This window comes from Epinephelus lanceolatus, chromosome 19, assembly GCF_041903045.1.
Source record: "Epinephelus lanceolatus isolate andai-2023 chromosome 19, ASM4190304v1, whole genome shotgun sequence".
Lineage (NCBI taxonomy): Eukaryota > Metazoa > Chordata > Actinopteri > Perciformes > Serranidae > Epinephelus > Epinephelus lanceolatus.
Window position 1 is genome coordinate 15,557,947 of NC_135752.1, and position 25,977 is coordinate 15,583,923.

Genomic DNA, 25,977 nt, shown 5'->3' on the forward strand with positions numbered 1-25,977 from the left:
AATATGTAAAGAACTTGTGGCAACAAAGGCTGACTGTTGTGTCGCCCCACATTGTCTGTGTCTCTTTACTTGGACACGCCGCAAAGACTACAGCCAATAGCCAACTAGCACATATGTTCTGCACCTGCACGAGAGGAAATAATTTTCCATACCAGCAGGCGGCGGTAGTCTGTATTAGTCATTCGAAAAGGGAAATCAGAGGACTGTCAGGACACAAATTTGAAAATCAGAGGATAGGGAAAGATTGACTTGCTCTACTCTTCTTATGATTGGCAAGTACTTGTTGCCTTAGTTAGTTGTATTGGTTAGGTTAAGGCAAGAGAAGTGGGATTGGGTAGGGTTGAAAGGACATTGTAAGAACAAAGAATATCTACTGCACGCTCGCGAATAATAACACAAACAATTACGGACTGGTTCTGCTAAAGAAATCAATGGCAATGACTGTAGTTGTTTACTTTCCTCACTTCTTTTTCTCTTCTCATGCGCTGAGCTGAACTGCCAATAACAGTGATTTCATTCACTGATGGGCACCGCCGTCTCTGATGCAGATTCAGCCAGAAAACAAAATGTCAAGGGCCAACTAGTGCCAACAGTGCTGCACAAAACACAAAAACTAGGGCAACAGACACTCATCAACGGCCCGACACTGACCAACAGCCGACCCTCAGCTTGGTGTGTTAGAACTCCAATACTTGATTGGATGCAAGTGGCTAGATGGGATGATGTTTCCAGTCTTTATGCTAAGCTACGCCGACTCTCCATGGTATCTGTCCTCTCATTTCACCCAGAAATTGAGAAGTTGTATTTCCCAAAATGTCAAACTACTCCTTTAACGGAGCTTGAGCTCCTGTAACTGCAGTACACTCATACATACAAGCTCCTGCCTTTTACAGCTCTGTGATGTGTAGTTTTCTCTGCTTGATATCTGTATTTCTGAATGTCATTGCTTTTACTTTGAGTTGTGACAAGCCTACCTTGCTTGAAGAACTTTGTAAGTAACATATCACGTCAGCCACTAAACCGCATCATTCCCACACCCTTCTCCTCTCATACTGTCACCTGTCACTTACCGACAGTTGTCTTTGCCCCAAGAGGAAACCTGCTGTGACATGACCTGATCTGTGGCGCACAAGGTCACCTATCTGTCCCTCACTTAGACCTTGGCTGTCAACTTTCATCCTTCTTTCCCTCCTTCTGCCGTTTCCTCCACCTCTCTGTTCCCCCCTGCTGATCAATCTATCAGGAAGCAATCATTTAAAAAACACCATTATAAGTGAAACCAGTGTAGTGGGAAACCAATTAACCTTTACATCCTCCCTCTCCCCCCAGGCACAGGACCTGAATGTGATTGAGGAGGTGATCCGCATGATGTTGGAAATCATCAACTCTTGCTTGTGCAACTCTCTACACCACAACCCCAACCTGGTGTACGCGCTGCTCTACAAGAGGGAGCTCTTTGAGCAGTTTAGGACACACCCATCCTTCCAGGACATCATGCAGAACCTGGACACGGTCAGTCGAAGTTTTCATATCAGAAGTGAATTAAGAGAAGCTCAAGCCTGAGAGCGCTTTGCCTCATGGCTGATTTGTGGTAATTATTCCATAGATCAAGGTTACACAGATTTTCCCCTGAATGTCCTCTCAGTCTGCAGGGAAAGTTTCAAAAAGCCAGGCAGCGCTGGAACATATGCGAACTGCATCGTTAACATAGTGTGCAGTTGGACTGTACGGCACGCCGAGCCCTGTGAGCTTAAGTAGTATTGATGAATTAATCAGTCCCCTTGTGTCGAGAGGCTGTGTCAAATATTCATTGAGTGTTGGGGGAGGAAGGAAGAGTGTGAGAGAAAGCTGTCATTCAGAGTTGTATTTGTCATATAGAGGAGCAAAGGAAGCTTTGGTGTGTATGAGTGCGTATGTGTGAGGGATGGGGGTTGCTGCATACATAGCCATGGGTTTTGCTGTTATCCATAAGTATGAGGGAAGCATGCTATCTAGAATCCCTCAGTTAAGTCAGTCTCCCCGAGGCTATTCTCCGAAGCCTTCCCTGCGCTTGCAAATCCGTGTATGTGAGCATGAGATTCAGGATGAGGGGCCGTTTTTTTGCTCCTCTAAATTAACCCCATATGGGAGGCCTTCGGAGTTAATGAAGAGATTAGTATTAGATAGACACACACATACACACACACATACAGTGCTCATGTAAGCTCTGGTGTGTTTGAACTCTAAAGCAACCACAGAGCGTGAGCAGAGAAAACATTGCCTGTAGATGCATTTTTCACTGTTGGTTTGACAAAAAAGAGCATTAAAAAGAATCAGTAATACCTAGAGTTTTTTTTAATGATCAAATATCAAACATTTCTCCGGGGAAGAGGCTAGCACAGCAGTGGAAACGCAAAATACAGTTTCCTTGATCTCTTTTTGGGCTTAAACCCAGAAGGCATCAGATAATTTGAGCTCCAGTGAAGTGTTCATTTTAAGTGGGATGAAACATGCTCAAACCCTATGGTGAATTTGTAATCTGAAATACTGCATGTATGTACTTTCTGAGCATGTAGCCTACAGGCATATTAGCTGAGCCTATGTCCATAGCATTTTCAATTTGTTTTAGAGGTTTCTCACTTTCTAAAGCAGAACTCATGCAGTTTTATAGCCAATTTCTCAACTTTTATCCAATTATTTGCAATTATTTGCAAATACTTGCAATCAGTAATGTCATATAATTGCCATTTAAATTATGCTATATGTAGCTCTGTATCCCTGCATAATATAGACCCATTTTTGGAGCAACTTACTGTTGCTAGGAAACATGACAACCCGTTTTGTTGGGTGTTGATGCAAAAGCAGCAGAAAGCTTGTTTTTCTGTTAACATGTATTGTTACAAGTTGGAACATTTGCCAGTGTTAGTGTTTACAGAACGGAGCCCTCTATATGTAGCGTGATGCCACTTTGTTCTAACTTAGATCTCCATATTGCACCCAGTGTCATCATATAGGGTGTGGCTGCTGCAACATCAACATGTGACAGCTCCAAACAGAGGGATTAAAAGAGTCAAAGAGCTTCATGACGGAACTGGGAGTTGATATTAAACCTCGGTGGGATCAAGATTACATGAGATCCTGTGTGCCAAGAAACAGGAACAGGATTTAATGGTGGAAGATTTAGATTAGAGTGCGGGCAGATACTGGAGTACTGAGGCCAACACTGATACTTGAGAACTGTAGCAGTAATATAATGGTATATCAGCTAATATTTTTGTTTTCTTACATAAACTCAGACCAATACAAACATTTTGTGATGAAGATATTTTACAGTTGACAGTTATTATGGAGCCCCTTTCCCACTGGACAATAAACCCACTAACTACTGGCCTTTTGTCTTTGGGGGAAAGGTTTCTATCTGATTTCATTCCTGAGACAAATTTCTCTTCAGTAGTCACAAGTATTTATCGGCTCCAGCTCCAGTCAGCAGTGATGGAAATGGACACCTGGGGTGAAGTGCTAATTTTCGGCCTTTTTCCAGCCACAAACTCTGTCCACCTCCATCCCAGCAGCACTTGAATGTTGTTCCAATTAGTCAGTGCCAAGTTTTGAAGAAGTAATCACTGTGTTGTTTTCCACTGGCCTCCATGCTGCTTTCTACTGTTTACTAACCTGTTTTCCAGCATGTTTGTGCCGTTGAACGTGACACATAATAAGAAAAAAAAACAGTAAGGCATTCAGTGGGAAAGGTTACTATCTGAATTTATTCCCAGGACGAATTTCTCTGCAGTAGTCAAAAGTATTTATCGGCACCAGTTCCAATTAGCAGTGATGGAAATGGACACCCGGGGGGGACGTGCTAATTCTCATCCTTTTTCCAGCCACAGACTCTGTCCATCTCCATCCAAGCAGTGCTCGAACATTGTTCCAAATTAGTCAGTGCCAAGTTTTAATCACGTTACCACGGTGATGTTTTCCACTGACCACCATGCTGCTTTCTACTGTTTACTCACCTGTTTTCTGGAGTGTTTGTGACGTGACGTGACACACCAGAAAGAAAACAAAAAACAAAAAGAAAGGCATATTCATCTACTGCAGAGTCGTGTACACAGTGGTATATGTGGTCTGTCGCCTATTTTTAGCAAGTTTTCCTGCATAAAAAACCAATGCATAAATGGGGTAATTTTTGAAAAAGGGGGATATATGTACTGTTCATTTTGAGCTTCAAAATACTTAAATAAAAACATACAAATCAAAGATAGTTGAACTTGAATTGAGGAAAATTTAACTCGGCTATACACATTTTTTACTGGTATGCACTCTTTACATATGTATGTACCAAGAACACGCTAATACAGGTGTGTCCATGATAAAATCAGGTATCTCAAAATCAAATTGTACAACAGGTTGTGGTCTTAAGTATGTTTACATTTTTTTGTTTAAATTTTCAATGAGATTCAAAATGGTACTAAGCAAGCTCTAGAGGCGCTGGTAGGCAGATTTTGTTCCTTTTGGACAGAACGATGCGAGCTGTTTCCCCCTGCTTCCAGTCGTTATGCTAAGCTAACTGTCTCCTGGCTGTACCTTCATATTAACTGAACAGATATGAGAGTGGTATTTTCTTATCAAACTCTCACCATGAAAGCAAGTGAGCATATTTTCATATATGTTGAATTGTATGCATTAGAAATCATCTCTATTAGACCAAATGTATCTCTGGCAAATTTAGGTTCTGCATTGTGATTGACCGTTTCCTCTCATGTGACCTTTTAGGTGATCGGCTTCTTCAGTCAGCGTCTGGAGCAGGCGGGAAGTGACCTGTCTGTTGAGAGGGTTCAGGAAGTCATTATGAAAGGAGCCCAGGCCCTGCCCACAGACAGACTGAAGGTAAATCTCTCTCACACACACACAGATACACAGCAGGGGGACGGACATAATGGGTGAGCCTGGAGACGAAGTGCAATGAAATATGAGACTGGCTGAAGAGAAAAGAAGTGGGACGTATTGGACATCAAGGTGCATGTGCAGAGGGTGCAGTGTGTTGTCAGAGGCTGCGAGTTATGGTGGATTGGTGCTGGGGAGGTGAGGGAAAGAGAATTAGTTTGTCTGGACAGGTGAGAGAGGGAGAGGCGTGTGATGGGGATATGGACTGGGGCGAAGGAAAGATGGAAAGAGCCACTGGGACATGAGACAAAAGGCTAAAGCCCAATTCTCATTAGCATTAATGCCCATCTTCATTCCATCTCCGCTGGCCTGCTGCATGCGAACATGTAATGGTATTTCAAGGAGATGGGATGGGGGGCTAGGGGGCACTTTGTCACGGGCACATAAGATTGGGGGGAGGGGGGGGGGGGGCATAAATCTGCCACCGCGCCTCGTTACCCAACACTCCCAACACTCCTGGCGGGTTCGCTAACCCCCGCCCTTCCCAGCGCTCCTCCATTAATCAGTGAGGAAATATGTAACCAGCGGTCTCCCCACTCCGCTCCTCACCAGCACAGAAGCTCTTAATTGCATGTTTCATCATGTGTTTCATGTTCTATACTTGGCGGCTGGCTGCAAGGCATTTGTCTCGCTTGCCGTTGTGGAAGAGGGATGGTGCGTGGCCACGAGTCCATGTGCTCTCTCTGTGTGTCTCGCTCTCATTCGGCACCTTGGAGCGCTAATGTAGCGATCGACCATAGAGCCGTCGAATTACACATGGAGCCATGTGGATAACCCTGCCATGTCCTTCAGCAAGGAGGGCTGTACCTGTAGCACACACTCATGCAGTCAGCTGTGGCTGGAACATGTATGTATGGGGTGTGTAAGGGTGTGTCAACCTTTTTATCTGTGTGTGTGTTAACCAGTGGTGTGTATACGCAGGTCTTTTAATCAAGTAAAAGCACCAATACCAGAGTGTAGAAAAACTTGATTAATAGAAAAAGGCCTGCATTCTACATTTTAATTAAGTTAAAGTACAAAAGTACTAGCATCAAAATATACTTTAAGTCCAAAAACTAAAAGTACTCATTATGCATAATGGCTAATTTCAGAATACTGTATAGGGCTGAACGATATATCGTTATCGTATCTATACCGAGATATGAACATGCAAGATATTAATATCCCAAAAGGCAACGATATTGACGATATAATTTCCCCATGAGTTTCCCCAGCTTGACCTGCATGTACAGCTCAGCCAATCACAAACATCCTTTTTACGCTTGCCCTAAATGTACAGCTACGGCCAGCCAATCACAAACCTCATTTCCTGCTTGCCTTGGATCGACAACAAAGCCAGCCAATCACAAACATCCCCTTGAGGGAAGGAGACGTGCTACTGCTAGCAACTTGCTAGTACACACAACACATTTGCGACTAAAAATAGTTTTGTTCGAGCAAATTAAATCATTCAGCACGCTGTGTGAGTACAGATTTCAACCAGCATCAGAAACAAAAGGCAAAACTTACCGGTTGTGGGTTGAACGGGGGTCACAGACGGGAATACGGCAGAGCGCTATGGCCGCCGCAAGATAACGTGGTTTACCGGCGTTTCGCCGTACGTGAAGAGCCTGGTGACGCGAGGCTACCGGCGACCGAGAAGCCCGGCTCCAGGTGAATAAGTTGGTGTCATGACTGCCCAGTAGTACCGGAACAGCCGAGCCGTAGCGGCACACAGGTATGTGACGTGTCAGAGGAGAAACGAGCCGTTAACATTTCCACAAACCTCACCGCACTTTAGGGACTGTTCTTTACTTATGAAGGGACTGTTCTTTAATTGTCAGGGGAGGAGGGTGGCTGGTTGATTTTTATTTTATTTATTTATTTATTTTATTTTGATCCCCCCTGTGTTAATCACTGATTGATGCTGTTTTTGAAGTATGAATAAGTCAATAAGTAATTTATTCCATTGAAATATCATTGATGTATTATAGAAAAGTGATTTATCTTTTTATAAATGACAAAAGGCACATCTGCCTCATTTTGGCTGTGGTATCCTGATACTACTCAGAACCGTGATACTTTCACTGGTATCGTACCATGGGTCCCAATTTTGGTACCGTGACAACACTACCGAGGACTGTATGAACAGTGCCTTGCATTAAAAGACACGGCAGGGACATCTGGGTCCTCCTGTGTCAAGCCCAAGCAAGGTCGGATTGCCGATGCATTCAGTAGCATAATGCCATACCAATCGACGTCCAGCAGGCACAAAGACATTACAAATGCTATAACGTACCATATTGCTACACATGATTCCCGTGTATTCAGTCACTTCCAGGGCTTCCAGAAAATGGTTCGGACTCGTTTTTTTTTTTTTTTTTTTTTTTAATTTTTTATAAAGAATGCTTAGTTTTCACTGAACCCATAGTCATATTGTATCGTATTGGTATCGGGATATCTGGCATAAATATCGAGATATGAAATTTTCTCCATATCGTTCAGCCCTAATACTGTATATTTTATCATTGTATTTTAATTATTGATGCTTTAGTGTGTGTGGAGCCTATGTTCTACTCTATACACTGACCGGGTGCAGTCAAGTCTTCCATAATAATACATCATAATTTATGTGTTAATTACATTGTGTAATTAATCTGATTCCGCAAAGCCACTAAAGCTGTCTTTTCCTGTATTTCCCTCTGAGATAGAGGTGTGTAGAAGTATAAAGTAGCAGAAAATGTACCTCAAAATTGTACTTCAATACAGTACTTGAGGGAATGTACTTCGCCACGTCCACACTAATACATTTTCATTTTAAAATGCATAATGATTGCTGTGTTTCCGCCTAGCATCCACACTACTGCAGCATTTTGGAAGGCCTAAAACGGAGACCTTTGAAAATGCTGCTGACCCCGTTTTACTTTGCGTTTTAGTCTGGATTGGCAGACTATTAAAAACAAGGACGTGGACACCCATGTTCAGTTCCCGATTGAGTTTTAGCATTCATGACGTTTCAAGCCTAAACATAATAGCTGCATATACGCAATTTTTGTGACCTTATTCCTGTGTGGGCGCACCTTTCCCATTGCCATGGCTTCCTCTCGCGATGGACAACGCGCCTGGTACCGCTCTAATATATTACCATATTACAATTTTACGATATATAATATGTTACCAGTCTGTTTTACATCACTTTATACTAATGTGGTACTTTCTAACAGTTTCACATCAGCGTCGGTCTAAGTAAAAAATCTCTTGTCCAATTTTTCGGTCATCTCCATAACATTTTCTTTCTTTAACTAAGCAACCAATCACATTGATTGTTTGATTGTTTTTCATTTAAATTTTTTTAAAATAAGAAGGTGGATGTGGCCTTAGTTACATTCCACCACTGGTGTTTACAGCTGACTGCTTGGGTGTGTGTGTGGTAGGCTCTGTGTGTCGATGAGTGTGCAGCCATGTGTGCCAGTCTTTGTCTCTGTGCAAAAGTGTTGTTGAGTCCCACATTGACTCTCCACCACCTGAGTGCTTTCCAGCTCCACAGGGTGACATGAAGCGAAGAGTATATCTGGGCGATGTCTCCTTGGGGAGAAGTCTCCGTCGCTTGATGGTACCATCGCTCAAACATACCGCTGTCCCTCTACCTCTCGCTTCCCATCCTCTTTATGAGCTCATTCTGCTATACAGCTCCCAACGCGAAAATCCATTGGTTGGATTAATGTTGTGTGGAATCATCGATAAGTTGGTAATTACTCAGTAAAAGCTCTCAGAAAGAGTATTGGTGTCTCAATCCCTGTCTCAGTGTGTGTGTGCATGGAGAGGGCTGACAAGGAAGAGATGTCAGGATTCCTCTCTAAAAAACAAACACAAGGTGAGTCTGAGCATGATATTCAGCTGGGCTTTTCCTTAATTAGGAGAGTTACTCTATCCTGTGGTCACTTACATTTGCTACAATTGTACATTTAATTGTAGCACAGTGCATGTCAGTGGATGCTGTGTAAGTCAACAAATGGTTAATCTGCTGTGTTGAAATTTGAATTCCTGAAGTTGAAGCCATGTCGACACTAAGCTGGCTAAAGAAAATTTCTTTTTTTGCCTCCTGTCCTCCCCAACCAAAACCAGAGCTTTCTGAGAACTCTGCAGAGTAGAGAAGTCTGAAAGTGCCAGTGTTGCATTGCAGTGTTTTGGCACAGACAGTTAGTTAACGGATGCATACATAAATATACTTAAATACAAATATATAAAATAACTTGGCATGATCAAATGAAAACACGAGGTTCATACGCAATAAAATTCCATCAACAAATAGATAAAATTACCCAGCAACGTCAAGTTCCAACATTTTTTGGCAAGTATGCAGCATCACTAAGATGATGTCTATATTAGGCCGACTGAATTTCAGAACTCTTATTTCATGGGAAAATGATTTGCATCCACATTTGTGTATCCAGATTTTTTGAGTAGAGACATCTGTCCTCAGTGAAACACGTCTTCTTTTCAGATCTAAACATCAAACTGCACCACAGCAACCAGGCAGCTCAACTTAAATTATTATTTTATGGTCGTCTGATAAAAATGTCTTAAATACAGGTTGATGACAGCATCTGCGCTGTTTCATATATTGACATTTTAATGGGCAATCTCAAGAAAAGAGAGATAAAAGTTAGAGATAAAGAATAGTTGTGTAACTTCGCTGCCTCATAGCTGATTGTCACTACGCAGCTCGAGACAGCCTGTTACACCTCCGTTCACTGTCCTCCTGCTCTAATTCACAATATAGTTGCTCTCATTTACATATTTTTTTTTGTTTCTGTTGTCAGTGGAATGAGTAAAATAAGAATAACCGCTGCTCATAAATACTACCTGTTAACCAGCTGTCATTTTCAAGCTGCTGAGCTGCCATGAAGAAGTCATATAGGTTAATGACAGCAGCTGCACCGTGTGCTCGGCTATATTGACATTTAAAATAATCAATCACAGAAAAAGTCTAGAGGTGACAGAAAATCCTTCTAAACTTTACTGCCACATGGCCCCTGGCCCTCATTATTTTGCAAAAGCTTTGTTTGTCCTGTGCACAGACAGGTTTTCACACTCTGAAGACAGTTATTGGGTAAGAAAGATACCATTTTAGTCTGAAGGGGACTGAGGCAAAGAAAAAAGAAAAAGATGCGTTTACAAAGTTGCGTACCATAGTGTGGATGTATTTCAAATGTCAGTGTCAACAGGTGAAAGTCATGGGTCTTGACCAAATTATTTAACCTCAAGTTTTTTGTATGAAGAATCAAACATAGATAAAAAGGCCAAAGGCCAAGACTCTTCAGTTTAGGTGCCAATATAAAGGTAAGAAAGAAAACAATTTTCTATTATTTTTGCATTTCAGAGTGGACAGAAGTTTCAAAAACAAATAAATATTAATTTAGAAAGTTACGTACCTCAGTGTGGACATGTTTAAAACATCAGTGTCATATTTAACCCTCAGTTTTTTGACTAAAGAATCAAACTTCAGAAGGTCACAGGCCAAGACACTTCTACTTTCACGTTTATGTACCAATGTAAAGATAAGGAAGAAGACAAGACCTGCTATTTTTTCATTTCAGAGTAGACAGATGTTTCAAAAACACAACCAGAAAACATCAGTGTGGACGCAGGTAATTTTAGCATATAAACAGCCATTTCACATTTTTCCACTTTACTGTGGACATGGCTTAAATTTGCTGCCTTGAAATCTGTTTGTTGGGAGGAGCTGACAGTTGCAAAGTAAATAATTTGTGTAGATTTTACTCACAAAACCGAACCTTGCCTAAGGTGAGAGGAACATTGTAGACACAGACTTCAAAAAACCTGTTTACCTAAGTGATATTAAAGCATTTACACAAAGGCGTAGACATGGAAATCAGGTCCCAACTGACAGAAAAGGTTAAAAGAAGGTGGTTAATACCCCTGGGACGACCCTCAGCACCTCGTCACTCAACCGTCTCCCTCTCATTCTTTGTGTATGCTTGTTGTTTCAGGGTGTGTGAGGCTGAGTGGCTCTCATGGGCAGTGCCTGAGGAATGTGTTGTTTAGCCTGACTGGCTGAAATCTGCCTTATTGAGCAGTGATAGCCCACAGACTCTCTGGCTCCTCAGGACGGGACGGAGGGGGTGGGGAGGCTTACCAGCTGTTAGTTGGTACCTGGGCCTTTATGGCTCCTATGGCTGGCCAGCACTACTTTCCCACACACTGACAACAGAGGGTAAATGCATTTTCTCGCTGTAAAGCCTCAGAACAATGGAGTCACTTTAGAAAATTAGGTTTATTAAACAATTGATCCTCTTTTCTGGGTTAATCACAGATCTGAAACAACTCAAATTTAAGGTGCATAGTGCTTTCTGCAATAATAACAGGGTTTCTGTAGAGTTAATCTTAAGTTACTAGCACCTTGTATCTCCCTTAACTATAAAGGTGGCTCCTATCAATCTTCAAAACTTGAACATGATTTTAGAGTTTCAGTTGTTGCATCAACATTTCATAAATTAACCATATCAAGAGACATATTTATGAACATTAGGCCTGCGACTATTTTAATTCAAACTCAATTAATTGTTTAACACTAAGACTAATTCCCGCTTCATACTTTCTGCGTCCACATGTCCGCGAGGTTCCGCTTTGGTCCACGTGTTGTAAATGTTTTCACCAGCCCATGTACACAAGCGTCCGCATGCAGCCAAAAATTTGTGACTGCACAGAATGTACGCATAGCAAGCACACCAACTGCGTATGCCCCAGCTACAAAAAGTTTATACATGTATCTCTTGTTCCACATTCCAGTCCAGTTGGTGGCGTTTGCACCTCTATCTGCTTTGCCAAGAAGGAGACAATAAAATGGATGTTTGTTTTGTAGAGATTGTACACGGTTGTGTGAGATCGACTGTTACCGACACCTCTATAAATCATCTTAAAAGGAATACAAAGACAGCCAAGTGGTGTTGGAAACAACAAACACAGGAGCTCTTCTTACTGTTGTGATGTCGCTAGTGGATTGATCATAGTAACTCAATTTGCATTTATAGAAAACAGATAAGGTAACATAACCTCACATTTAAGAGGCTGGAACACACCACTATGTTGTGTTGACAGTGTAAATATTTCAATGACCACATCAACATAACCACATCTACATTATGTAAGCGTGGACAGGAAATTAGGGCAGTGGACCTTTAACAAACCTCAGGGTGGATTTTCTGTATCACCACTGTGTGAAATATGGTTTGAAATTAGCAGTATCAATATTTTACTTTTTAAAACCTTTCAGTGCTTGTGTTTGTACCTGCACGTAAGTGTGTGTGTGTGAGTGTGTGTGTGTGTGTGTGTGTGTGTGTTTGTGTGAGTTCATATTTGCTCCCTAGCCGCATTCTTCTCTGTCTGACCGAGCTCTGACAGCACAGCAGCGTGCAGAGGCGGGAAGGGAACACCGAGTCCTGAGTGAAGATATGAGGCCAGCCAGTCAGTCTGTGTTCAGGGGCGAGGGCCTGACCCGCCAGGACCCATAACTAACTGATATGAGCCCGGGCCAAGTGGGCCCAGACAGCTGCCAGACTGAGAACAAAACAGAGGAGGGGAGGAGGGAGGGAAGGCAACAGAGAGCCAGATGAGATATGCACAGAGAGGAAGCCACAGTATAGGAAAAATAAAGGACAGAGATAATATTAAGCATGGGATGTGGCAGTTTGGGGATGCTTTAATTTTTTTTCTTCCCCTAGAAAAATCAGGGATATTTTTGCTGTGAGAGATGTAGTGATATCCAAGACTTCCCTTTGCACCAAATCCCTTGGTGGTTCTGTCCAATATAGAAGTAGGAGGAAAAATGTTGCCCATTGTGATTCAAGGATCATTTTTCTTTTTTTTTTTCTTTTTTTCATTTTGTGCTTGTGGAAGTGGTCGGATGTGTGCGGGAAGACTCTGTATCCCTGCAGTTTAGGTTTATAATTTGTTCTCCAGTAGGCACTTGTCTCATTGAACTCTCATTTGGATTGAAGATGTTTGTTTTAGTAGCTCAAGGTGCATCATCTTAAATACTTCTTAGTCTCTCGACAGCTCATAAGATTATATACTGTCTGCTTTACTTATGTGACACCACACGAACAGATGTTTGACATTTTGGGAAATATGCTTATTCGCTTTCGTGCTTGGTTAAATGAGAAAATAAAAAACCCTCTCATAGCAGTATGCTAAATATCAAGGTAGAGACATTTAGTTTAACCTAGCATATAGACCGAAAACAGTAAAACAGCTAGCCTGGTTATGTTTGCTAAAAAACGGAAGTGTATAAATAACAATTTGTGGTTTTACAAGAGTTTATGTGCGGGACTTTTTCTTAGCTGGGAGATATAAGGTGTTACCAAGTGAATTTTAGAGGTGGTGTTACACAAGCCCTTTTTAAATAGGAATTGTGCAAATTTGCAGTAAAGCCCAATCAGTCTTCGTTCAGCATTGGCAGTATAAAAACAAAATCAGGGAGTGCAGCGAAATGCCGCCTGCCTACTTTTGTTCATACAGAATGCGCCTTTTTCGGGGCAATGGGGGGGCGTGAGCATGTAACAAAACGTGTAGCGCAGTGTGTGACATAAACAGTGACGTACTCCGAGGGAAGCCGCGGCTGGTCAGTCCTTCGGCGATTCTCTCATAAGTTGGCCCATCCTTCACCGTCCCCGTCATTTGACAGTTAATAGCCTCTTCGTTTGTGAGGGCAAGGAGGGCGCGCAATTCCTTGTCTCCCCAGTTGCTCATTTTTACAGTGTCTTTCAGGTTTGCGTTTCCCTCTTGCTACTAGCTGCTCATTCCTGCTATCAGCTGTTTCTTGTTAGTCCACCGACAGTTGGTGGCACGTGCGGCGTCATCAATAGCTCCTCCCACAAGTCATCAGCAGCCCCTCCCATGGAGGAAGGGCGCCAAGTTCTTTTTCAAATCAAAAAGGTTCCGCCAGCATGTTTACCCCTACGCGGTGGAAAATTGGGCACCTCGGATCAACTCGCCAATCCGGCTCTGTGTGTCTAAACGCTTGCAGCTTGCCTGCAAAATGGCCCAAGATTTGCCGAAAGTCTGGCAGTGTAAAAGGAGCTACAGATATGGTAACCTTTGGATTAGGGATGGAACGATACATGAATAAGTTGGTTGTGGTGAATTTCCGTTATCGCGATAATTGTGAAATCGTAACCCTACCCCTACCCCTAACCCTTGGATAACGCAGGGGTTGAAAGGAATGCTCTGCCTTTATTGTTGATGTTAGGCCAATTACAACAATGGATACAAAGGCACAAAGCATTCAAATGTACACAGCTGTGGCTGAGAAAGGACCATTTGTGTGCTTACAGTCGAGCTCTGATTTGTTTCACTTGTTCCTGTAAACTGAACATGCTGCATGCAGAGGTCATGATCAAGTGCTCCTCATATTAAGCTGCAATCCAGTGGAGGTTTGAGAGAACATATAAACTGAAATATTGTTCTTTTAATGTCCTGCTTCTACAGAAACCTGCAGTATGTGACATTATGTAGCCACAGAGGCTTTATGTCTGTGTATAGACATGTTCTTATGAAAACAATAACTTAAAGACATTACACGACAGTTACTGCTTACACCACATGTTCCTCATATGGATGATCTGTTTAGTTTTTGCAGCACTTTTCCCATATATTTGCAATTTAATGAGGGGGGAGTTTTGATTCTATAATGCTTTAGAATAGAAACAATGTTAATACCACACGTTTGTTGACATAGCAGTGTTTGCAGATTAATGCTTTAATTATCTTAATGACATAATTAGCATAAGTAGTTATGTTTCATTTATCAAGATGATTACGGCAGACATTAATCAGCTCGACTGCCTCCTGTTTTTGGTTTGTTTGTGCTCAAGAGTCAACAAAGTTGCTAAAAAAACAAAATCATTTCCATCTCAAAGTTAAAAACTACACCACATCCTCTGTACTGGCAAGTAAATGTGAGCCTGGGTTGAGTAACCTTCACCATCAGTGTCATATGAACATTTGATGAGTTGGTAAGCTTGCCTACGAGACAGTCACCTACACACAAATACCAGCCAGATAATACAGCTCCTGCATTGTGTCTCGCCATCACAATGGCGGTGGTGTGTGTGGTCTGGCCTCAGTAGCCTGGCATATGGCCTGTGACCCCCGTAGCCCCTCTGTCTGTGTCATTATGATACTGATAGTGTGGCTGTGAATAGAGCCAGCCAGGACTCAATAGACTGGACTGGGACCATCACATAAAGGCCCTCCGCGTCTGTCTTTCACCGCAGACTGATTACTGGCTGCGTGTGTGCATATACATGCGTGTGTAGACAGGAGGATTTAATGAGGTACCCTTGTATTATTGATGCTCTTCTCTTCTCTTGCTGCCTACCTGCTGTTAGGTGGGTTTGTGTTGGCTTCAAGTAGGTTTGGAAAAAGACGTGAACATCCAGTATTTCCTACGTAGACACTTAAGAGAGGAGCAGCACATCCTGTAATAAAAGGAGATTGTGTCGAACTGAACTGTAAGGATCTGTAGTCACTTTTCAAACAAGTATGTTTACTATTATCGTATTCTTGCTTGTCACGTGAGGATTTTCTTTTCCTCTGTTTTTCATCATTGTGAATAAAACAAGATATGATTGGTATTTTTCTCTATATTCTTGTTATACATTACATAGTGAAAATAATTGATTTACCAATTAGTTGTTTGGTCCATAAATGACACAAAATAATAAAATATATCTATCACAGTTCCCCGGAGCCCAAGCTGCTCATTTGAATCCCTTGTTTTGCCCAACAAGCAACCACTGACTGTAGTATAGACTGTATAGTAATTGACCAAGCTACTGTGACGTCACCTATTAGTTTGTGGACTCCCATTTTGAATTCGGCATTTTGGCCATAGCCATCATAGTTTTTTGGAGCCAGTAGTGACCAGAGGGTAGAGCTGTGGAGGAGCGAGAGGTGAATCTGACTCATGGATTGTAGTGACGCCTTGCAGATAGCCTGTCACTTAAGAAGCCCTGCCCTTGTATATGCATAATGTTAAGCCTTAATAAAATGTAAACAGGTGAGTAATATAAGAAAAAAAATCTCCCTCAGTACAGTTGTCCTGAAGGGCAAAATTCACTATAGAGGCCAAAATCGTTTCTTATACCACACTGTACACATTTTTATTTTCTGCTTTGAAGTCGTGCATTTTAACATGGGGGTCTATGAGGATTGACTCACTTCTGGAGCCAGCCTCAAGTGGTCATTAGAGGAACTGCATCCTTTGGCACTTCTTTGTTGGCTTCAATTTTTAGCCCTGCAGTTTGCGATTTACAGCAACCCAAAACCCAAAGATATTTAACTGAGTATCATAGAAGACATAGAAAACACTCAAGGGGACGTTGGTGGCTTAGTGGTAGAGCAGGCGCCCCATGTACAAGGCTGTTGCCGCAGCGGCCCAGGTTCGACTCCAGCCTGTGGCCCTTTGCTGCATGTCACTCCCTCTCTCTCTCCCTCTTTCACACTTGTCTGTCCTATCAAATAAAGGCTAAAAAATGCCCCAAAAAATATCTTTAAAAAAAAGAAAGAAAGAAAGAAACAGAGAAAACACTTAAGTATCTCCAATTTGAGAAACTGGAACTTGTGAATTTTCACATTTCTGCTTAAAATATGAAAGCAATTAGTCGATTATCGAAATAGTTGCTGATTAATTTCCTGCAGATCAATTAATTGCCTTATCGACTAACTGTTTCAACTCAGAAATTCGTAATAAGTATGCATGTTCAAAGCTTCAGTGCATCATTCAAATTCTAAATCGACATTTGAATGCTACGCAAATTTTTTTTAAATTTGTCTCTTCATTCTGTTTAAACCCATTGTTTGCACAGCTACAGATGAAGATTAGGCTACATTTATATTATTAGTACTGTACTATTTGAAGAATTTCATTTCAACGGTAGTTGTGTACAGTTGTTTCCAGACAGACACAACATATTGTGCTTTGATCTATATTTGGTGGTGTTTAGCTTTTCAAAAACAACACAAAGGGAGGCATGCACCTGAATTAACTGGGCAGTCTGGCAGCAATCTATCAGCACCATAAATTTCATTTATTCATTAAAAAAAGCGGATTTAATTTAAAAAACTCACTTAATCCAATGATTCACTTCATTTAATTTGATGATTCTTTTGAGGATTTATTTATTTATTTATCTTTATGGTGATGTTGTCATAAGATATGATGACAGACATTTAAAGCTTCATTCATAAACCTCAATAGAAGCTTCGGTTGTAAACAAAATGACATTCGGCACAGCCCTATAGTCTACATCCACGTGTGTATGTCACTTTTTTCCCAGTGGATTAGCTTTGGACATAATCACCACTGAGGCCCTACAGTATGAACTTGATAACCTCTCCCTGTCCAGCTCAGTGAGTGTTTTGTCCATTAACAAGCCATGTCATGACAAGCTGAAGCTTGAAGGGTCGAGTGGCTATTACCAAGTAATCAGGTTACTCAGCACTTCTCCACAGGTCCAAACAATAAGGTCACATTGGCTGACAGACTGCACTGTAAAGTTACACCCTTATGTTTCACTTCAGTTTATTAGATTAGCTTTTGTTTGTTCGTTATTTATTTTTTGTTGTGTATTAAGGTCTCATTTATCTCAGGGTAGTTTTCTGAACAAACCCTGAGTGACAGTCGGAGTGTATCTGTCAATATCCAGTCCCCCGCTTCACTCTTGAAATGACATTGGCACATTAGTTGGCCCGTTAAGAGGTCATTGGTGGGACTGCGGAGTGATACCTGTCCTGCAGGCAGCTGTAAGCAATTTTACCTTACAGACAGATGGAATTACACCTGCCAGTGAGCTACTGTACCTGATGAAGACTGATTACCAAGAGGCCAACACAAGTTAACCTACCTGTGTAGCAGCAGGGATGTCACTGTGTTGGTCACAGCACTTTATAAATATCCAATGTGGCTGGAGGAAATGTTTGGATGGTGTTGATGTCAGGCCATGTTCAGACCAACAACAGCACTGTATGTAAAACTGCAGCGGCCTCATTCATTTCAATAAGATGCAGATAGATGTATAGAAATAAAACACAGGGTCTTCCAGCACAAATGGTTGAACTCTATTTAACTTCTGTTACAAGCATAGAAACAGAATGAATAGAAAGGACATTGAAGTGTTTGCCATGGTCATTCGACTAATGATGGCAATTATCGTCAGTTGTTATGGTGACAACACACGTCAGTGGGGCCGTGAAGCGTGTCACATTCACTAGTTTGAGAACTCCATTTTGTGTTATTCTTACATCTTTTTTTCTTATTAAGCAGAAAATACAGCCGTACGCCAATCCAAGGTTATCTCTTTCACCAAACTAAGACTAATGTAGCTTAACTGCCTTGTGAACTTATCGAAAAACACACTTCATTCAACCTTAGTCTTTCCACTGTTCTTACAATCACCAACTCTGGTTGGTCAATTTTGCTCATCGGGAGATGCAAACAGCGCAAATGTTGAGTACACATTCCTGGTAGATGAGTTACCTGGCAATCATCATGACAGAGAATAAAATGTTTATTACTATGTTCATTTTCCAGACTTATAAAATCCTGTCTTGATCAAACTGCTGTCTCCAGAAGGTTCCCCAACCTCCACCCTGCCCCCATTTTGTATATTACCATTTCAGATTCTGGAATATCATATTTTGTTACTGAAGGAAACACAAATCTATCTTGGTAGTGCAACTCGCAAAATTTATTTGCATCTCTTTCTCTTTTTGTGTTAACAGAAGTTTCCAGAGCTCAAGTTTAAGTACGTAGAGGAAGACCAGCCCGAGGACTTCTTCATCCCCTATGTCTGGTCCCTGGTCTTCAACTCTGGAGTCGGCCTCCACTGGAGCCCGCACGGCATCGAGCTGTTCAGCATGGACTCTGGCTGAAGCACCTGCTGCAGCAGACTTGAGTGTGTCATCATCCCCGTTCAGTATAAAAAAAAAGACTGACGGCATGTACAAGTGTGTGTGTGTGTGTGTGTGTGTGTGTGTGTGTGTGTGCGCGCGCGCATTGCCCTTTATAGTATGTGCACGCTGCTTTGAAAGTGCCTCGACCTTGTACAGACTGGTGTTTCTTTTTATGCAGCACAACCTGTTTTTTTTTTCCTCCTCATATCATAAGAATTTCTCTGCTTCTACACTGTGAAGCTTCATCTTTACTGGTTAACAGTTCACACAGTAGCGCCCACTTATGTCGGTCAGTCCTGTAGGGAGTACCTAGAACACCTGAGCAGCTTCAGCTGGTTCCACAGCACACGTCGAGTTACATCTCTTCTGTTAAATGTTCTGTTAATGTGAGGAGCTCAGGACACTGGCGATGGATAATCCTACTTTTTTTTTTCTTGCTTACAAAGAAAAGGTCAATTAAAAAACATGCACCTAAGAGTTAAACTGCTCTGGTTCATTTACTGCTGCACTGAATGCTAAGAAATAGACTTCATATTAAAGACCTGGAAGGCATACAACACACATTTAGTAATAACTTTATGAGATACTTAAAACTCAATATCATATAATTAGCATTTTATTTTGACCAATGTTCTCTGGATACAAGGGGTTTGTATAAAAGATTTGTGTTTGTGAAATAAAGTTTAAAAAAAAAAAAAGGTCAGAGAAAGAACGATCATCAACAGAAAGTCCTCTGTTTTGTAACATGCATGGTTTTCATATTTGAGTCCACCACTGTTGCTTGGTGGCCACCTCCAGTAGACCACTTTGAATTACAGTATAATTAATGCTTAATTTCAGTCCCTGGATAATATTAGCAGTCCGCATTGCTCTGATTAGTGTGACTTCATTGTTGCTTCCAGCCCGTTTATTTGACTTTACTCAGTCTTTGTCGTTTCCATTTTTCCTGATGGTAACCCAAGGCAAGTACTTAAACTAGGACAAGTCATTAAACCTCCTGTCCTATTGTGCGTAATTACAGTTGTCTCTTTGATTTGTCACTTTATTTGCATGTTTAAATAGAGACTTTGTATTAAATTATTTATTTTCATGTATACTGTTTTTTTTTTTGTTTGTTTTGTTTTTTTTTTATATTCAGCACCCCTCAAAATGTAAATGGTAGTAGGACTGAAGTGACTTTTGCTTATGAAAGAAAAATGGTGGTACTATACTTTGATTTTTTCCCAGGTGGGAAACTGGCTTTATATTATTACATATAATATGACAACAGCTGTCATTTTGTGGCAAATATTACTTTGAAAATAGGAGTTTAAATAAAAATATGAAATTGAAGCAACCAAAGTGTCACATATATATATTATTAAGCAGAGTCAAATACTGTACCATTCACAGAAAAACATGGACGGAGACTGTTAGCTTAGCGCAAGACAACTGGCCTGGCTCTGTCTAAAGATAACCGAATCTTACAAGCACTACTAAAGCTCATTAACATGTTGTGTCTCATTGGTTTAATGTGTACTGAAAAACAACTGGATGTGGTTTTATTGCTGCATTTAAATGGAACTCATGAGTTCATAGTTACGACATGGGAAGCGGTGCACACGACATGCTTGGTGTTCAAGTGGTTAAGTTGTGAGAGAACAACTGCTAGGCAACAGCAACATGGATGCTACATCGGAAACCTGCCAAGTCTAACAGTTTAGCAAGCAAGCGAGTGAGTCATGTAATGCTGGTAATGCAATGGTGTACCGTCAGAGGAAAAAGGTGAGGCCATTGGGAATATCAACATTTTCCTCAGACATATAAAATTCTACACAACTAAAATTACAATACATTAATTTACCATCCATGTCCAGTTCTAGGCCTGTGCCGTTTCTGAAAACGTCAGCAAAAACATCAAATGGACTCTTCTTGTGATCACAATAAAAACGACCCCATTTGAATCCATCATGTCATGTTGAGTTTACCCCAAGGTTGCCAGGCAACCAGTGGAAACTTCCTCAAGTCACTGCACCTGGCTAAGAAATACTCCACTACATAATTCACAGTAAAATCATGATGTTTTTACATTTTTATATAACATTAAATAAACAATAAATCAAATGCAGTTCAGTTAGTTTAAGAGGTGCTGCTAGGAGGATTCAGCAGACTAGCTTTCTTTATGCTAAGCTCACAAGCTGTTGGCATTAGATTCATGAAGTATAGAGACATAAGAGTGGTATCGATCTTCTCATCTAACCCTCTAAGAAAGTGCAGATGTTTATGTTCTGAAATGTAAAAGCAATGCAAAACCTTCTTTTCTGACTCCTAGTTTTAAAGGCCGCCACCAAACTGATGTCGGAGAACTAGCTGAGACGAAAGCCGGCTGTTGGGTTGCCTGACGTTGCCTGTGTCTTCACCAAAAAGTTGTGCTTAAATACACCACGAAGACAACAGCCAACTAGCAAGTGTTATGCCAAGTCTGTATTTGTCATTCAAAATGGGAAACCAGAAGACCGTCATGGTAATAGTTAGCCAGTTAGCACAATAACAACACAGCCTAATGTTAAAAGAACAAAGAATATTTATCGTGTGCTAGCGAACAATAATGAAAACAACTACAAACCATTTCTGCTAAAGACCTCAGTGGCTAAAGAAATAATCTTGCCTGATATCACAATTTTGTTTCAATCTCACGCCCTTTTTTTAAAAGATATTTTTTAGGGCATTTTTCCCTTAATAGACAGGACAGGTAAGTTAGAGAGGGGGGATGACATGCAGCGAGGGGCCACAGGCAGGACTCAAACCTGGGCTGCTGCGGCAACAGCCTTGTATAGGGGGCGCCTGCACTACCCACTAAGCCACCAACACCCCCTCACTTCCAGTTCTTGTCTTGTTTACTGAGTTGAACCACCACTTAGATTTCATTCACTGACGGGTTCTGCCAGGTCCGATGCCGAGTCACATGCTGAATTGGCTGACAAGGGCTGACTAGTGCCAACAGAGCAGGACATCTCACAAAAACTAGGGCGACAGACGCTCACCAGCGCGCTGGCCCGACATTGACCAATGGCTGACCATTGGCTTGGTGTGTCAGGGCCCTAAGTTGCATATGGCTTAACCAATTTGATGTTCCCATCACAGATTGTCTCTTTTGAAAAGGTTTAAGACATCTGAAGAGATAAAACCTACAATAAAAAGGGTAATGTTAGATCAAGACAGTACAGGCCAGAAAAAGATATTTTTCAGCTGTCCTTTATTAATCATCTTGTAACCCCCCAAACTTGACTTGAAACCTCCCCTGGTTGTGAACTGCAACTGTAGACAGCTTCAAACTGTATGTTAAATCTTTAAGATATTGACATTGACTTTTAGGTGCAGTAACCAGAACAAAGTTTGTACATATAACTATTTTTTCCTTTTTGGACTTCATAAGTGCTTCTTTGGCTTCAGTGCTTTTCCTAATTCTGCACAGCAAACAACACAAAAGAAAAATCAGCCTGAAACCCGGACTGTCACATGCTGTTTATATCTCCATCACAGAATATCAATAAACGTTAGCGCTGCATGTGTCTCTCATGTCTCGTTGTTGCCTGTTGTGGTCATAGCTGCAGAGGCAGCAGAAACGGAGGCATGAAACCACTTTGGGGGGAAAAGTTTATGGCACAATGGCACCCACTGTGTCGCCGGAGCTCCCACTTCCCAAGAGAATTTCATGCCTTTCGTCTCTATTGTATTGATTTTCATGCCTGAAATTCCCTCATTCTCAAGGACAATATAATGGATGCAATTTGATGCAAAGAATGGCCCATTTTCAACACGGGGTCGTCGGTAGGTTACAGTGAGGCTGTGTGCTCGAGGACAAATTATCCAGACTCTTTCCTCTCTGCACCAACGCTCACCTGCTTCCAGCTCTATTATCGCAGTGCCAGATGGTTGAGGGGAGGTTTTCACAAAGTGACATGGCCCTCCTTGTTCCATCATGGCGTTGGGGTCACCTTACCATGGGCTCCCGTTTCAGGTGACAGCGGGAAGATGGATGGGGCATGGGATTCTGGGATGGGTAGTTCATTTTATTTATTTATTTATCTTTACAGGCTGGTACATTTTCCTCAAGGTCTAGGTGAGGGCATGTTGCAATGAACCAGTGCAGCGTGGCTCCAGATGCAGAGGTCGTACCCAGATCAGCGTCTATTGAGTGATGTAAAAAGTAGGGCACTGGAGACCAGTTTGCTGAAGTGGCTCTGTACTAAGCACTGGTTGCCCCTAGTGACACGGAGCTCATTAATATGACAGATTACCACGGTAACGATGGAAGGTCGTTAGGCTCAACAGTTTTAGGATTAGGTCACAGTAAAGGGGAAGCTCATTCACAGCATGAGAACAGCACCAAGAGATATAAATATAAAAATAAACACTGATAACACCCACTGTCATTCCTTCCTACAAATCTTCAATGGAATGACAACAGTCTCAACGAGCTGGACCGACAATGGAAAAACAAAATACAGAAAGAGATATGACGATGAGACAGGCGGCTGTGTGATGCTCTTGATGTCTGCAAGATACCAGCAAACCTAAGTTTAGCAGTCACAGGATACAAAGAGTGAACAATATCTGGTCACCTCACCCTAGGAGACATTTCTTGTTGTTGAGTCACCGGTCACTGACCTTTCGACATGCCTAACACATTGAAAGAAGCTACACCAGGAGTAAAAGATGGTTTTGTTTTGTCTTTAAGCTATGTTAGCGATGTGGCTTTACAGATGACAATGTTCTCTTGGTCTCTCTGGTCTCTTGACCAGTTGGTCCATCATTTTGGTCCAGACCAAATTTCTCAACCACTGTTGGCTGAATTACCATGAAACTTTGTACAAATATTCTTGGTCCCCAGAGGTTAAGAATCCTACCGACGTTGGTGATCCCGTTGGGGCCCTGACACACCAATCTGACATTCAACCATCAGTCAGTGCCGTCAATGAGCATCTGTTGCCCTAGTTTTAGCGGTGTGTCCTGCACTGGTGGCAATAGTCGCCCCTTGTCGGCTGTTTTTTTAGCTGATTCAACACATTGAATCGGCAGCGGACATGACAGAGCTGGTCAGTGATTGAAATTACTCTGATAAGCAGTTCAGCTCAGCGCACGTGAAGAGAAATGGAAGTGAGGAAAGTAAACAAATGCCTAAAGAGGGCGTGAGATCAAAACAAAGTTGTTATATTAGATATGTTGTTTTTTTTGTTGCATTGAGCTCTTTAGCAGTAATGCTTCATAATCTTTGGGGTTATTGTTTGCTAGCGTGGTAAATATAACTTGTTCTTCCAACACTGTGTTGTGTTGTTACTGTGCTAACTGGCTGACAAACCTCTTGAACGCGTCGTCAGGTTTCCTTTTATGAATGATAAAACCTGACTACCACCGCCTGCTGGTATGGAGAGTTATTTCCTCTCATGCAGGTGCAGAACATACATGCTAGTTGGTTGTTATCTGTAGGCTTGAGGTGCGTTCAAGTGCATGTTTTGGCCAGATCACAGGCAACATAAGGCAACGCAACAGTCGGCCTTCATCGCCATTATTTCTTTGATGTCACTTTGGTGTGTCTGGGCCTTTACTTCACATGTAGCAGCACCAGCAGGTCAAGGTTTTTACTTTTCCTTTGAAGTTAACACATACTCAATGGATTGGCACAAACTTTTGTAGGTACATTCATGGTTCTCAAAAGGTTTACCCTAATGCTTTTGGTAAATTCCTGACTTTTCCCCAGGCACTATCATTTGTGGTTTGATCAAAATTCATACTTGTCCAATACCTACAAAACTAATGCCTTTCACATCAGTTGTACTTTGTGTTTAGTGCTGATGTTACTAGTTTGAAGCTGTATTTGTATTTCTGTGTTGGTAAATTCAGAGCAAAAATGCAGTCAAATTCTTTATACGTATACACATGCCTGACCAATAATGCTTCAGATTCTGTTTCCCCAAAACTGAGCAAACACACTGACATTTAATTTTTAAAGCATGAACAGTAAAAGGACTTTATTATGTCTTTTTTGCAAAGCTGACATTTTTTCCAGAGAGGGATGTAAGAGGAAATTGTGGAAGCCTATAAAAAATGGAAAAGGTTTGTCCTCTGGGGAACATGAATGTTCTCATTACATTTCATGGCAACCTACCAAGTACATTTTGATGTTTCCTGCGTACAACAAGATATTTTGGCATGGTGCTGGAGCCAGGGGAATATTAAAGAGGTCACCCAAAACACTGATACCATACTTCATGGGATCCATGAACATCCAGACCACATTTAAAATCAATCTCGTCATTAGTTTTGACATATCTTGTTCCATCCATTTGGCCTCGGCACGCTTGTATGTGGACCAATTACACGTATGCAGATCTTCCAAATTGTTTCACATTAATGGCCTATAAAGAGAACTGGGTCACTGAGGCCTCCAGCTACTTTGATAAAATGTCACAAATTGAATCCTTGAACAAAAACCAGACTAAAGGAATGTGAATGTAAAATGACCTGTTCTATATGGCGTCCTCCACTGGGTAAAAAACTTTGATCAAACAACAGCAAATAGACATGAATCCCATATTGAAAACATGTTTTAACAAAACCCCTCGAGAATGACAAAACCCAACACACAAAACATGAGGTAAAGAAATGTTTTCGTAGAGAGGGAGATATGAATAAAACACAATTTTAGTCTATATGGACTTCAGCAAAAGGTCTCAGTGAATCCTCTGATATAAGCATTTGGTATGTTCATGCCTCTCTCAGCCAGCCACTTCAATGCACTTTGTAATTGCTTGTGATGGTTTGCTACATATAAATTTTTAACAAGAATGTAAATGTATGATGGGGGTACATAGGGGTGTAAAAAAACCATTGATGCATCACAATGCATCAGTCTGAATTTGATCCATTTGAAAAGTTTGGATCGATTAAAAGTGATTAATATTGTATTAAGGTGTTTCTTTTTATTGATTGACTGCTGTCTGCAGGCTGTGATGTGTTTCTGTTCCACTTTCCATCTCTCACTGAACACTGGGATACTGAGCTGTTGTTTTGAACATGAAGTCTCATATGTGTTTAATTCGATTGACTTATTCAGTT

General features: G+C 41.4%; 1 protein-coding gene across 1 annotated transcript in view; it reads left to right on the forward strand.

The window, feature by feature from the left end:
* The window catches only part of dym (dymeclin), a 71,354-nt gene extending 52,003 nt beyond the window's left edge, over positions 1–19,351 (forward strand). The window contains exons 15-17 of the mRNA XM_033647402.2: positions 1,330–1,512; positions 4,753–4,866; positions 18,709–19,351. Of these exons, the coding sequence (XP_033503293.2) occupies positions 1,330–1,512; positions 4,753–4,866; positions 18,709–18,858 (447 nt within the window). The 3' untranslated portion in view covers positions 18,859–19,351. The remainder of the gene's footprint in view (positions 1–1,329; positions 1,513–4,752; positions 4,867–18,708) is intronic.
* The last annotated feature ends 6,626 nt before the right edge of the window (positions 19,352–25,977 follow it).